The sequence below is a fragment of the Phragmites australis genome, chromosome 11 (genome assembly GCF_958298935.1).
Source record: "Phragmites australis chromosome 11, lpPhrAust1.1, whole genome shotgun sequence".
In the NCBI taxonomy this organism is placed as follows: domain Eukaryota; kingdom Viridiplantae; phylum Streptophyta; class Magnoliopsida; order Poales; family Poaceae; genus Phragmites; species Phragmites australis.
In genome coordinates, this window is record NC_084931.1 from 25,370,027 (window position 1) to 25,383,623 (window position 13,597).

Below are 13,597 nucleotides of genomic sequence, written 5' to 3' on the forward strand. Positions count from 1 at the left end.
TTTGGTGTATTTGGGATAATCATATATAGATTTATATTTGGTATCGGAGGGAGGAAGAAGCAAGCAAGATAACTTGGTATTGAAAAGAAAATGGCGCCGTAACGTAACCCGGCCGGCTCCTCTAAGCCCCTGCGTGACGGCTAGCCGTTGTAGTTCAGCCTCCACTATCCCGACGACTTACTTATGGAGTCAACCAACCATGGAGAAACCACACCGAACATTCTCAGAACGAGATGGCTGTTTAGTTAGTACGCTTACCGATCCGTCTTGACTTAAGCTTGTGATTTTGAGGCCCAGCTGAGCTCTCTGCTAGTGCGCAGTATTTATAGGCATGTTTGGTATAGCTTTTCTTGATTTATTTAAATTTTTTGTGGAGAGTGATTTTCTGGGGGAAGTAATTTTGTGGTTGAAAGTGATTCTCTAGAATAAACTATATGGAGGAAGTGATTATGTGTGGGTTTCAGCTCCCTAGCTTTTAGTTTATTTCAGAGAATCATTCCCACGGATTCCACTCAGGGAGCTAAAAGCCTAAAGCTGTTATTTAGCATAGCTCCCTCTGATTCCAGCCGAAAAGTTACTCTAAAAGCTCTGCCAAACAAGCCTATAAGCATATATACATCAAGTGATCTAGAGACGGGGTAACCAAACCTCTATTGTGTCTCAACGACCCACAGGATCGCGCGCACACGACCACCTCGTATCCAACCACGATCTCTCCAACCACGACCAGCACGAGACCGACCAGTACGTGTCTGAGCACAACCAGTCTAGAGATTCGCGACTGCGAGCGAGCAACCAGTCCTCTGACCACGTAAGCGATCAGTAGTATCCGAGCGATTACACGAGTGACCGATCGTGTTGTGCTCGATCACACATCCGTCGCGTACGAACTCGATCACGCGATCATGTAGCTATACGTGAGTCTCGAACTTCCCGACGTGGATACAAGGACGAATACTCGACGAGAATAGAGAAGCAAGATAAAAAAAACTCTCTAGAGGAATTTTTACGATTCTATTCAACTTATCTCAACTTGCGACTTTTTTTCGACTAATCTGGCATACAATCTAGGGATTACAACTCTATATTTATAGCGACTTGCTAACTTAGAATCCTAACATGAATCGTGCCATCCCACGATCTGATTCTGAACTCTAATTTTGACTTGAACTAGACCTGTGCACACCGCACGTTACAAAGTCCTAAACACATTCAAACTAAGACTCTAACTTGAATACAGCTCCAAACCGCGTAAGACGAGTCCCCGAGGCCTACGACCAGGATTAAGTCCAACATATTCCCCCTTAATCCTGACGTGGGCCAAGATCATGAACTCCCAATAGATGTCGCATGACCGCCAACTTCATAGCCAATAATGCCTTCATTACAGCGTTAGCTCACTGCTCCTCCGTGCAGATGAAATCCACCTCATCTGTCCTCCTTCAACACACTCACAGATGAAATGAAACTTGGTGTGAATGTGTTTGTTGCAGCCATGAAACACTGGATTCTTTATCAAAGCAATCCCTGATTTGTTATCAACAAACAATTTGACTGCTTTGGGCTCTTCTCCTATCAGCTCCCCCAACAGACATCTAAGCCACAGTGCTTGGCATGCCGCCGCCGTTGCTGCCATGAATTCAGCTTCGCACAAAGACAAAGACACCATTTTCTGCTTCTACGAGTTCCATGACACCAGACTATCATTGATATAGAAAGCCATACCTCAGTTTCCTGTCATCCATATCACCGATCAGGTCACTATCAGTATACCTGGTGATTACTTCTTCTGTTCCTCCTCTCGTATACACAAGCCCATAATGAACGGTGCCCTTCAAATACCGAAGAATCTGCTTCACTGCCTTGCGATGCATCACCGTGGGCTTCTTCATAAATCTGCTTGCCACCCTGATAGCAAATGAAAGGTCAGGTCTTGTATGGAGCAAATACCTTAGACAACCAATGATGCGTCGATACTCAATTGCATCCACAGACTGTCCATCTGGATCCCTATGCAGCTGCGCCCTTTGTTCCATGGGGAATTTTATGGGATTGCAATCCAGCATACTGAATTGACCAAGGACTTTCTTCGCATACGTTGTTTGCTTGATTGTAATTCGCCCATCTTCTTGTGCTACCTCAATCTTGAGATAGTAATTGAGCAATTCGAGACTGGTCATCTCGAACTCACTCATCATCTGCTGCTTGAATCTCATGATCTCTTCTGGACTTTTCCCTGTCACAATGAGGTCATCAACATATACTTTGACTATCACACCTGCAAGACCTGATCCTCTTTTGTATACGGTCTGCTCTTGAGAACACCTACTGAAACCAATCTGTTTCAAGCTTCTGTCAAGTCGAATGTTCCATGCCCATGGCGTCTATCGGAGTCCATACAACGCCTTGCTGAGTTTGAGCACAAGATGCTCTTTATTCTTCACTTCAAATCCCTCCGGCTGGGCCACATATACTTCCTCTTTGAGCTCACCATTTAAGAATGTCAATTTGACATCCAAATGATGAACTTGCCAACCTTGGTTGGTTGCAACAACAAGGATGACGCGCACGGTGTCCAGCCTAGCCACCAGCACAAACACTTCTTCGAAATTGATTCCTTGCCGCTGCATATATCCTTTCGCAACCAACCTTGCCTTATGTTTGATCACATCTTCTTCTGTGTTCTTCTTCAGTTTGTAAACCCATTTGAGTCCAATCAGCTTGTGACCAGCCGACAGCGCTGTGAGAGTCCATGCATTATTCTTCTCTATGGACTCGATCTCCTTGGCGATGGCATGCTCCCAGACCTGCTGCCTAGCGGTCTCAAGGTAGCAAGATGGTCCATCTCCACGAGCATGGCCTCTTCTTCCACATCCTCATCAAGATCCACTCTTGGAGCATTTCTCATGATGTCGTCGATGTGCCTTTAACGCACAGGGCCTTCATCTGTGTTGTTGCTGTTGTTGCTGCTACTTGGCAACGGTGTGGCCAGATCGTCCATCGGCAATTCAAGTGCCGGCAGAACCATTGGAGTGGTGGGGGTTGTTGGAGAGGTGGATGTCATGCGTGCCGCAGCATGTGTCCTGGTTTCTGGCCCTTCCGACGTCACCTCACCGACTAGCGGATTCGATGAAGGAACTAGATCACCATGTGTCGCTAGCGCAGGCACTCTTGCCGGACTATCTGCGAGTGGCACAGAGCCACCCACTACTGGCTCAATGCTAATCACCTCCTCGACATCGAAATCAGACGGCTCTTTGCCACTTGTACTTGTACACCAGCTCTACTCCACGCTTTCATTGAATTTAACATCAAGACTTATATGAATTTTACCACGCCTTGGATGAAAGAGATGATGCGCCTTGCAACCATCCTCGAAGCCAAGATATACCATCGGCTGGCTTCGATCGTCGAGCTTCTTCAGGTGTGACGTTGTCACCTTCTCATGTGCCGTGCAGCTGAACACACGAAGGTGTGACAGATGTGGCTTCCTTCTATTTCATGCCTTGAACGGAGTGCATTCATCCAGCGCCTTCGTCGACAAGCGGTTCAGCAGATACACCGTGTGCCACACCGCCTCCCCCCAAAATCTTCCAGGCACGTTCATGCTATTGAGGAGGGACCTCGCCATCGCCATTACAGTCATGTTCCTCCTCTCCACCATGTCGTTTTGCTATGGTGTGTATGGCGTGGTGAGGTGTCGTTCGATCCCGGCCTCCTCGCATAGCCATGTGAACTTGGTAGAGAGGAATTCCCCACCACGATCAATCCTCAACATCTTGATACGCTACCCGCTTGTGTTCTCAGCCTGCAACTTGAACTTCCTGAACACGGAGCAGGCTTGGTCCTACGACTTGATCATGTACACCCACATCCACCGAGTAAAGTCATCAACAATTAACATGAATAACTATTGCCGGTGAGACTCGAATGTGTGATCGGCCCACAAAGGCCAACATGTAGCAGCTCGAGTAGCTTCTTTGCCCTGTAATTTACCACTGCTGGGAACGACTGCCTCCCCTGCTTTGCCACCAAACACCCTTGACATAACTGACTCGGGTGTGTAATCAGTGACACTCCTGCCGCCAACTCTTTGTCAAAAGTAGCTTTATAGCTACGAAGTTGACATGTCTGATCCTCGCATGCCAGAGCCACGCCGAGTCTTGAAGACTGGCTAAGAAACACACCGGCGTCGCTTTATGCTGCTCGATCTTGTAGAGGCGAATTGAAGTTCGCCTCACTTTCATCAGCAATCGCGCAGGACTACTATCATATACGCGTAGATGTTCAGCATCCATGATAACCTAGTGTCCAACCTCAGTAAGTTGTCCTAGGCTGGTGATATTGCTACAATGCCTTGGAATGTAGTAGACCTCCTTCAATAGCCATTGATCACCGTTCTTGCAGTTGAACATGACCGACCCTAAGCCCATGATCTATACCGTGGAGCCATCCCCAAACTTCACCTTGCAAGTGACACCTTCGTCCAGCACTCTAAACTTCTCTGTCACCGGTCATGTGATTACTAGCTCCATTGTCCAGGTACTAGACCTCAGAGTGGGAGCCTCCCTCCGATGTGTCACGCAGTTCCGGCTTCAACTTCTCTTCATTCAGCAACACGACATCCCGCCTTTGCTGTAGTCTCGGTACCATCTCCTCCGACACTACGAGCAATAAGGCTGGCTCAGTGTCATCGGTACATGTAAGATGAGACTCGTATTTCCCTTCCTCCTTCTTCTTAGGTGCCCTACACTCGTTTGCGTAGTTCCCCATCTTGTAGCAGTTATAGCACTTGATGTGGCTCTTGTTGCGGCGATCGCCGCCCAAGCCACTCTCCTCGTCATTGCACGACGTCCCGTCACGACCACCTCTGCCACGACCTTTGCCGAATCCACTTGGCCTAAGTGAGCAAAAGCTGGTTGTCGCCATTATTGTTGTTGTCGAATGCACGTGGGCGAGCATGTTCTTCAAATGCCTTCAACCACCCCACAGCTTCCTCGAAAGGCAACTTGTCGAGGTCGTAGAATTGTTCGATCCCGGCGATAACACTCAGGAATCGATCCGACATGGTGTTGAACAGCTTTTTGACCAGTGTAGCGTTGTCAAGCATCTCCCCCAGATTAACGTACCTGACGGACATGGCGTTGAGCTTTCCGGCATACTGGTCTAGCGTCTCTCCCTCCTGCATGCGCATAGCGTTGAAGTCGCTCTTCAACGTCTACAGCCGTGCATTCTTGAGGTGATTCGCGCCTACGAACCTTTTGAGACAGTCCCAGACCTCCTTTGCAATTTTCTTCCTTTCCACCTGCATCAGGAGATCCTCCGGGAGCGCTTGGAAGAGATACAAACTCATCTTCTTGTCCTTCTTCTAGTCGACGGCCGCACTGGCCGCTGGCTCGACTGCCTCCCAGACACCTTGATCCTCCATCATCGCTTGCACGCGAATCACCCAACTCGTGTGGTTTGTCACCGTTAGCTACGGGTATAGGGACGACCCACCACCGCTCTCCCGCACTACCTCGCCCAACGGAACGATCGACATCTTCACGAGTTAGTGTTGTGCCCTACCCGCTCTGATATCAAATGTTAGGTCTCGACGACCCACACGACCGTGCACAGGACCACCTCGTATCCGACCACGGTCTCTCCGACCATGACCAGTACGAGACCGACCAGTACGTGTCCGAGCACGACCAGTCTGGAGATTCACAATTGCGAGCGAGCAACCAGTCCTCCAACCATGCAAGCGATTAGTAGTGCCCGAGCAATTACACAAGTGACCAGTCATGCTGTGCTCGACCACGCGTCCACCGCGTACGAACTCAATCACACGATCATGTAGCTATACATGAGTCTCGAACTTCCCGACATGGATACAAGGATGAATACTCAACGAGAACAGAGAAGCAAAATTAAAAACTCTCTGGAGGAATTTTATGATTCTATTCAACTTACGACTTTTTTCGACTTATCAGGCATACAATCCATGGATTACAACTCTATATTTATAGCGACCTGCTAACTTTGAATCCTAACATGAATTGTGCCATCCCACGATCCAATTATGGACTCTGATTCCGACTCGAACTAGACCCATGCACACCGCACATTACGAAGTCCTAAACACATTCAAACTAAGACTCTGACTTGAATACGGCTCCGAGCCATGTAAAATGAGTCCCCGAGACCCACGACCAAGATTAAGTCCAACAATCTCACAAGGGTCAATAAAATGAACAAGAGGGTGATCATCGTGTCCGCGGTGGTGAGGTCTTTGGGGGTGTTGAGCGCAATCTTGGGGTTCTCAGCCGAGGGGACAAAGCTCACTATAAGAATTACTACCTTAAACCATAGCTCTGTAAACTGCACGTATGCATGCAGCATGATCGGCCTGTCGATCAGTTGTGATATGATCTTCGTGCATTGTGTGTCTAACTGAACTGGAATCTTGAGTGCATGCAGCCTTATGACATACTGGTGTATGGCGACGCGTGCATCTACCCGAAGAACCTCGCGCTGGCTGTGACGTCCGTTTTTAGCGCGGCCCAGCCTGGTTCTTTAGCCCCCAACCCAGCTCCCGCCCCAGCCCATTTCTTTAGCGCAGCCCCAGCCCATCTCCCCCCTCTCTCTCTCTCTCGCTGACAGTTGGGCCCCACTTGTCAGTATCGTCTTCTGCTTGCGCTCACGCCCGCACCCTCGTCCGCAACCGCCGCACCGCGTCGCCTAAATTCATCGGCGCACGTCCAGCTCTCATGCCCACGTTCCTCGCAACGGCACGCACACCTTCTGCACTTTAAGTTGCGCCCGCAGCCCCCACGCCTCCCCCACCCCCGCACTCCCTCTCCAGTCCCGAGCCGCCATTGCCATCGCCGAGCTCGCTGAGCACTCCTACGCCGCGTCTGAGCCCTCTCTGGTGCACCAAAGACCGTTATCAGCTTCGTCGAAGCACGGGGATCCCGTTTCACCGCTTATCATCGTCATTCCGTTGCCGCACGTGCCTTCCCGCCGAGCGCCGGTAAGTCTCGCCACCACCTCGCCGTCGACAGCCCTAACGATGCATCCCGCGGCCATTTGATCGTCTGTTCAGCACTGCAGGACCCCGTGGAAGCTTCCTCGCCTGCCAATTTCACCCATTCGTTGCCGTAGCCGAGATCCCGTCGAGCTCCGACCTCCGTTGTCGCATTTCTCCATCGCTAACCACTGCAGAGACCCCTCCGGCCATTGAAAGACCCTCAGTGAGACTCCATGCCTTCATCTCATTCAATTACGCCATTTCCCATCGCGTTTGGTAGACTGTAGCTCGATTTCGCATTCTTCCAGCGATGCTCCAGCGAGGCCCGAGGCGGCGCCACCGGCCGTTAAACATCCCCAACCGCCGAGAGCCGTTAAATCTTCCATCGACAACCCAGATTAGATCGGCCAAACCCCTTACCCCTTTGGTCTACCATGGACCAGTGGACTTAGTCCACGGCGCCAGTCCACCGTCCCAGTCAGCAGCCCCATAGGCGCCACGTCAGCTCCTAAGCAGGGTCAGCAGCCGCGTAAGCTGCCACGTCAGCCCACCCGAGCCCAGTCAGCCTGCTGACGCAATAAATAGGGTTTTTAGTACAAAAATAATTCCCTTATTCTCTGAAATTAGGTAATTTTATATTTAGGCCCCCAAACTTTTCTATTTTCACAGATATGCCTCTGGTTAGTACTGTATTTTACCTTTATCCCTTTGAACTTTTGTATAATTACAAATAGGTCCTTGAATTTTACATATAGGTTCCTGGAACTTTCTGTTTTGTAATTTAGCCCTTGTACTTTTTCAGAAAAGCCCATGTAAATTAAAACCCATTACAACTTTTTCATACGAGCTCCGATTTAGGCGATTCTTGCGCTCCCGCAATCGTAGTAGCGTGTACTATACATTAGTAACCTTTTTATAGTGCTTTGCTGCTATTTTGTGTACTTTTCTTAGATGTTGTGTTTGTATATTTCCGGTGTGCGTGATTGGTTTAGGAGACGAGCAGTGTGTGAGCTTGCAGGACCAGACGTTCGAGGAATTTGATCAACCCTCATTCGAAGGCAAGTGTCCTTGATCACTTTAACACCATTGTAGGATAATGTAGCTTTTATTTTTCTAGATGCATGCTTGTTTAATATGGAATCCCATGGTTAGGGTTTTACTAGATTTTGGTTGACATTCCTTGTAGCCATTGATGAGTCATGGAAAATAAAGGCTAGATGTGCTAGTGCTGTTATGGTAGGGGTAAAGATTAATCTGCACTAATGTTTATACAACAAGAATTTGGGTATGGTAATCTTGTAGTAACATGGTATAGGGATCCCAACTGGATGGTTAGTTTGAGGTGGTGCTGCACAGTATGTCTGTGGTTGTTCCTGTGGGGGATCTTAAGGACCGGTTTGTGAAGCCTGTTACCCGACATAATAGCGCAGCAGCGAGGCTTATATGGGTACGGCCTGACCAAATAATTAGTTATCCTTTATATTCTGTACATGCCAGTGGACGGTTAAGTGGCACAAGAGGGGGCCTCTACAGTGGATGAAATCTCTGTTAGCGGTGAAACCTTAGTGGGTGCATACATATTTGGAGACGCTTTGTAAAGGTCTTGTAGTGAGACCCCAGCTCTACACCCCGGAAGTGTAAAGCAAAACGGGAATCACGACTCGTGGGTAAAGTGTGCAAACTCTGCACAGTGTAAAACTGATCGATCAGCTGTGCTCACGGTTAAGGGCGGTCTTGGACTTCTTCATAATTAGTGGGGATCTTGAATGGTTGGTTTTGGGTAGTCAGGTGGTGGAACCCTGATGAGTCGGTAGTCAAATATGGGATATCTGGTGAGTCTGATAGTCAGATGGAATCCTATGAGTTGTCTCCTTTAATGTCAAAGTCATAACCTAGTAAATAGATTGCTATGTCTTTTGAGTTCTAGATTAGTTTGGCATAGTTGCAGTCAGCCCGAGTCAAGCTTTTCCTTGTCTTAAAGCCTACATGTCATGTTTTCCCACACTTCCTGAGTACTCTATGTACTCACGCTTGCCTTCTCCCAACTTCTGGATGCTGCTCAGAAGGCAAAGTTTTCGAAGACCTTCCGGATGATGGAGCTGAGTTCTAGGCGAAGGAAGATATCGACCTGAAGACCATGTCATAGGCTGGCGCTCCCCCGGACAACGCCTGTGTATGGATGGAAGTCCTACTGCTGCTGGAAGCTATCTTAGTGTTTTCTTTTAGACCTGCGAGTCCTTTTGTAATGAATATTATCGTTATTTAATAACACAGTTATATTATCACTGATGATGTCACTGCATGTATGAAAACATGATCCTGATATACATGTGGAATACATCTGGTTTGTTCTCTTGAAAACCAGGTGTGACACTAGCGTTGGGGTCTGTGCCGCAATCTTCCTGATGGTGGCCAAGGTCACCTTCTCAGCGGTCGGCGGTTGGTGCGGCTACTGCAAGTCCCGGCCTCCCGGGCCATCCCTTCCAAGACCAAGCAGATCGTCAACATCGTCGGCGCCATAGTCTCCTGGTGAGTGACCTTATCTGAATCGATCACCATGCACTGCTTATGAATTACGTTCGTGAAGAGATGAGCAAACGAGTACATGTTGCATGATAGGATAGTGGCGGTGATCGCGTGGGCGTTGTTCGTGCAAGGCGCGTCATGGAACACCAATGTGGCACGCGACACCGCGCCGAGCTGCTACTACCTCAAGGACGAAATCTTCGGCCATGCTCACCCTCGCCACCATGGTGCTCGGCATCACCTCCTTCATCATGCTATGGAGGCAGCCGACGAAGGCGGCGGCTGCAGGCACACCAAGCAGGCCAGGCGAGCAGCCATTGCCCACCGGGATCGCCATGGTCCATCCGCAGTCCCCACCTCCAAGTAACCAATAGTACCCTTTGAGAAACCTCAGGGATATTAGCAAGCTCAGGTCTCTCCTACTGCTCCTCCACCGCAACAATACAGACAAGCACCACAAGACCCACAGTTCCCTCCTCCTCATCTTTCTGCACAACGCTATGGATCCCACACACCGATCCAACAGTTCCCTCCTCCTCAAGGGCACCCGACGGACCTAACACTAACAGCAGTGGTTGGCACACCCGAACCAGGCGAGGAGCCGCTGCTCACCGGGATAGCGATGGGCCACTAGCAGTTGTTCCTGCCACCTCAAGGATACGCACAATCGGAGCCACCGAATTATTCACCACATTACCCTTGATGGTTTTGACATCCGAAATCGAATAATTATAAGAACACAAGAACACACGAGTTTCCAAGACCGCGACAGCTTAGCCTTTGCTTTCCTCTTGATCCGAGCTCGCTGAGTACTTAACCAAGTACTTATGAGCTTCTCGACCTTACAACTTGATCGACTTTATTCTCATAGATTTTCTCTTCTCCGAGACAATTATGGTGTGCACCCCTCCCTTCATTATATAGGAGCCAAGTACTAGACTCTGAATCCTTCTTCGATACAATCTTATTCCTAGTCAGACTTTAATCCTACTTCTATTAGGATACTATTTTAACTTTTACATGAACTCTCATGCATACCAAAACTAAACCTACCATAAAACAAGATTAATTTCCAACATTCCCCCTTAATCTTGTTTTCTTCACGTTAGAGTAGCGCCAGGTGGTCATCCTCCTCTGCAGCCATAAACAACATCTTTGCTTGTTTCTTCGACTTCTCGCATTCCCACTGGAAGTGCCCATAATCATTGCACTTGTAGCACCTCACTTTAGCCTTGTCGAATTTCTGATTCTTGCTGCCTCGTCCACCGCTGTTGGAGGAGCCGTCACCACCATCCTTCTACTCCTTAGCCCTCCATTGTTCTCGGGTGGGTAACAGATGCTTATCTTCATCCTTCTCCTTAGCTCTCAATTGGGCTTTGGTGAGCAACACATGCTCAGCATTGATATCGACATCGTCGTCGTTGCCGCGCAACCTTTCTTTGTACGCCCGGAGCCTGCCGAAGATCTCCTCGACTGTCATGGTCTCGAGGTCACCGAATTGCTCGATTGAAGTGACGATCTGCAAGAACTTGTTTGGTGTGGCTCTGAGGATCTTCCTTACCACATACAAGTCCTCCATCTTGTTGCCGAGCCCACGAATCGTGATGACGATGGAATTCACCTTCATTGCGAAGTCATCGACTAACTCCGTGCTCTTCATTCGCAAGCCATCCAGCTCTTCTCTGAGGGTTTGAACATGAGCATACTTGACGCGTTTGGCACTTGGTACATCATCTTGATGCACTCCTATACCTCCTTGAAAGTTTCCTTCTCGGATACTGCCCGCAGCGTTTCCTCCGGGATGCCTTGATACATGGTGGCAAGCGTTATCTAATCCTTCTTCATGTCCACCTTTTCCTTCGGGTCATCTTGCTCGACAGCGTCCCAAACACCTTGTGCACGCATGAACACCTTCATCTTGATCGCCCATATTGTGTAGTTGCTCCTTGTGAGCATTGGATAGTGTAGCGACACCAGTGAACTCTTTTTCGCCAGTGCTCCTGATCCAGACATCGTCACCGATGTTGATTTGCTACCTCTGCTATCCTTCGATCGCATACAACAGATTTCCTAGCTTCTTCGAGTACGTATCTTTCGAGTACTTACAAACTTGCTGAATAGTTCGCCGAGTAGATCCGAGCTCGCTGAGTACTTAACCGAATACTTCCGAGCTTCTCGACGAATTCCAGCTTTAATCTTCACCTAGGCTCTGATACCAATTGTTGGTTTTGACATTCAAGATCGAATAATTATAGAAACACATGAACACTCGAATTTCCGAGCTCACAATAGCTTAACCTTTGCTTTCCTTTTGATCCAAGCTCGCTAAGTACTTAACCAAGTACTTTTGAGCTTCTTGGTCTTACAACTTGATTGACGTTATTCTTGTAGCATTTCTCTTCTCCGAGACATATTATGGTGTGCACCCTCCTTTCAATATATTGGAGCCAAGTATTAAACTCTAAATCCTACTACGATACAATTATATTTCTACTCAGACTCTAATCCTACTCCTATTAAAACACTATTTTAATTTTAACATAGACTATCATTCATACCAAAACTAAACCTACTATAAAAACAAGATTAATTTTCAACAACCCTACTGAGCCTCAGGTTTACGTGCAGGTTCCTGTCCCTCGTGATCCTTCGCAAGGGAGTGGGTAGGCAGAACTACAAACAGGTATTCGCAAAGAAGATCTGCTTACATCAGGAGCTAAATTGCTTATGCGGGTGGCGGAGCATTCCCTCTCTTCCAACAATACCGAAACTCCGACTATACCGCCTTATATCTATGATGACCGATTCTGCTTTAGACGGTGCTCAAGCTACAGATTCTGGGAATGCTGCATAATCTGATGCTTTGTTATGCTGGTCGTCGACGAATTGGGCTTCGCTAGTCCATCAGCCCGCCGTAGGTATGCACGGGCTAGTATTTTAGAAGGCATACAAACGAAAGTTCATTAAATAATTGATCTGAAAGGGTAAATATTTCATGTCTTTTGCGACAACACTTTTTACGAATATTGTAAACATTTCTTCTACGGCAACAACTGTGTAGTTGCATTTTAGTAGACAGATGGAATAAAATGATAAATTATTGGAGGTGCTATTAGATATATATGCAACAACTACCGAAAGAAAGTGTCAGTTAATTAAAAAAAAATGTAAGTGCTCCGAGACTAGCTTACAGAGTGTAATCAGTAGAAACTCTGTCACACTGTAAACTTAGTTCAGAGTGATTCTGTGAGCGTAATTTTCTGAAATAAACTAGATGTTGAGAGTTATAAAAATTAGCTTCTCCTAATTTATTTCCCACAGAAAATTACTTCATCTATAAAATTTTCTCTAAGGAATCACAATCAGCTACAGAATCATTTACTTTGAATCAAATGAACTCTATCAAATAAACCCTTAAACATTAAAAAATTTTCCAAATCATTTACTTTGAATCAAATGAACTCTATCAAATAAACCCTTAAACATTAAAAAAAATTCCAAATAATATTTACTCTCTTTCACACTCTTCAATCTGGACCTACAACTAAATATATATTGTTTCTTCTCCTGCTATCTCTCGTGCATGTTCTCTTCGGCTACCTCATGTACGGGTAAAGAGATGTCATGTTCAGAAGAAAAGGTATTTCGGTACCCGTTAACTTCCAGAAAACTAGTACTCCTCAGTCAGGGAATACAAGACGTGTTTTATTTTAAAAAACTCAAACTTTTTATATTTTAATCAACAATTAATTAAATTTTAAATATATTTAATTAGTTGTGGACGTCCTGAGCCGTGGCCCTCCGGCCGGGGCCGGTGAATCACGAATTATTTATTTATATATATATTTATTTAATATTTATGAAATTATACGTACATTTCAATAAATTATAAAAATAGATTATTATCGTCCGTTCATCAAATGATGAAGATCTCACCTGATTAACGAACGACATCTTGTGAGCCTCATCATCAGAAGATTAAAAAATACGAAAAACACAATCAGGTAACATACGAGGGAGATCTTGCTCTAGTTCATTAAACGGGAGAGGTCTTGCACT

General features: G+C 47.0%; 1 protein-coding gene and 1 pseudogene across 1 annotated transcript; one reads left to right on the forward strand and one right to left on the reverse strand.

Annotated features, from left to right (window-relative positions):
• Positions 1-1,595: 1,595 nt before the first annotated feature.
• LOC133884091 (uncharacterized mitochondrial protein AtMg00810-like) lies at positions 1,596-3,664 on the reverse strand. Its single transcript, XM_062323470.1, has 4 exons — positions 3,506-3,664; positions 1,951-2,339; positions 1,726-1,908; positions 1,596-1,629 (listed from the first exon to the last, which is right to left on the reverse strand). Exons 1-4 carry the CDS (start codon positions 3,662-3,664, stop codon positions 1,596-1,598), a joined length of 765 nt encoding a protein of 254 aa, XP_062179454.1.
• Positions 3,665-6,232: 2,568 nt separating this feature from the next.
• On the forward strand, positions 6,233-9,912 carry LOC133884092 (uncharacterized; annotated as a pseudogene).
• The last annotated feature ends 3,685 nt before the right edge of the window (positions 9,913-13,597 follow it).

What these genes read in the sequence shown, in the direction of transcription:
- LOC133884091 (XM_062323470.1), bottom strand. Translation starts at nt 3,664, where the DNA reads ATGGTGGAGAGGAGGAACATGACTGTAATGGCGATGGCGAGGTCCCTC. An exon ending in ATGAATGCACTCCGTTCAAG is followed by an intron (nt 2,340 to 3,505) that starts GCATGAAATAGA and finishes AGCTTGAAACAG; the next exon opens with ATTGGTTTCAGTAGGTGTTC. An exon ending in CGCATCATTGGTTGTCTAAG is followed by an intron (nt 1,909 to 1,950) that starts GTATTTGCTCCA and finishes ATTTGCTATCAG; the next exon opens with GGTGGCAAGCAGATTTATGA.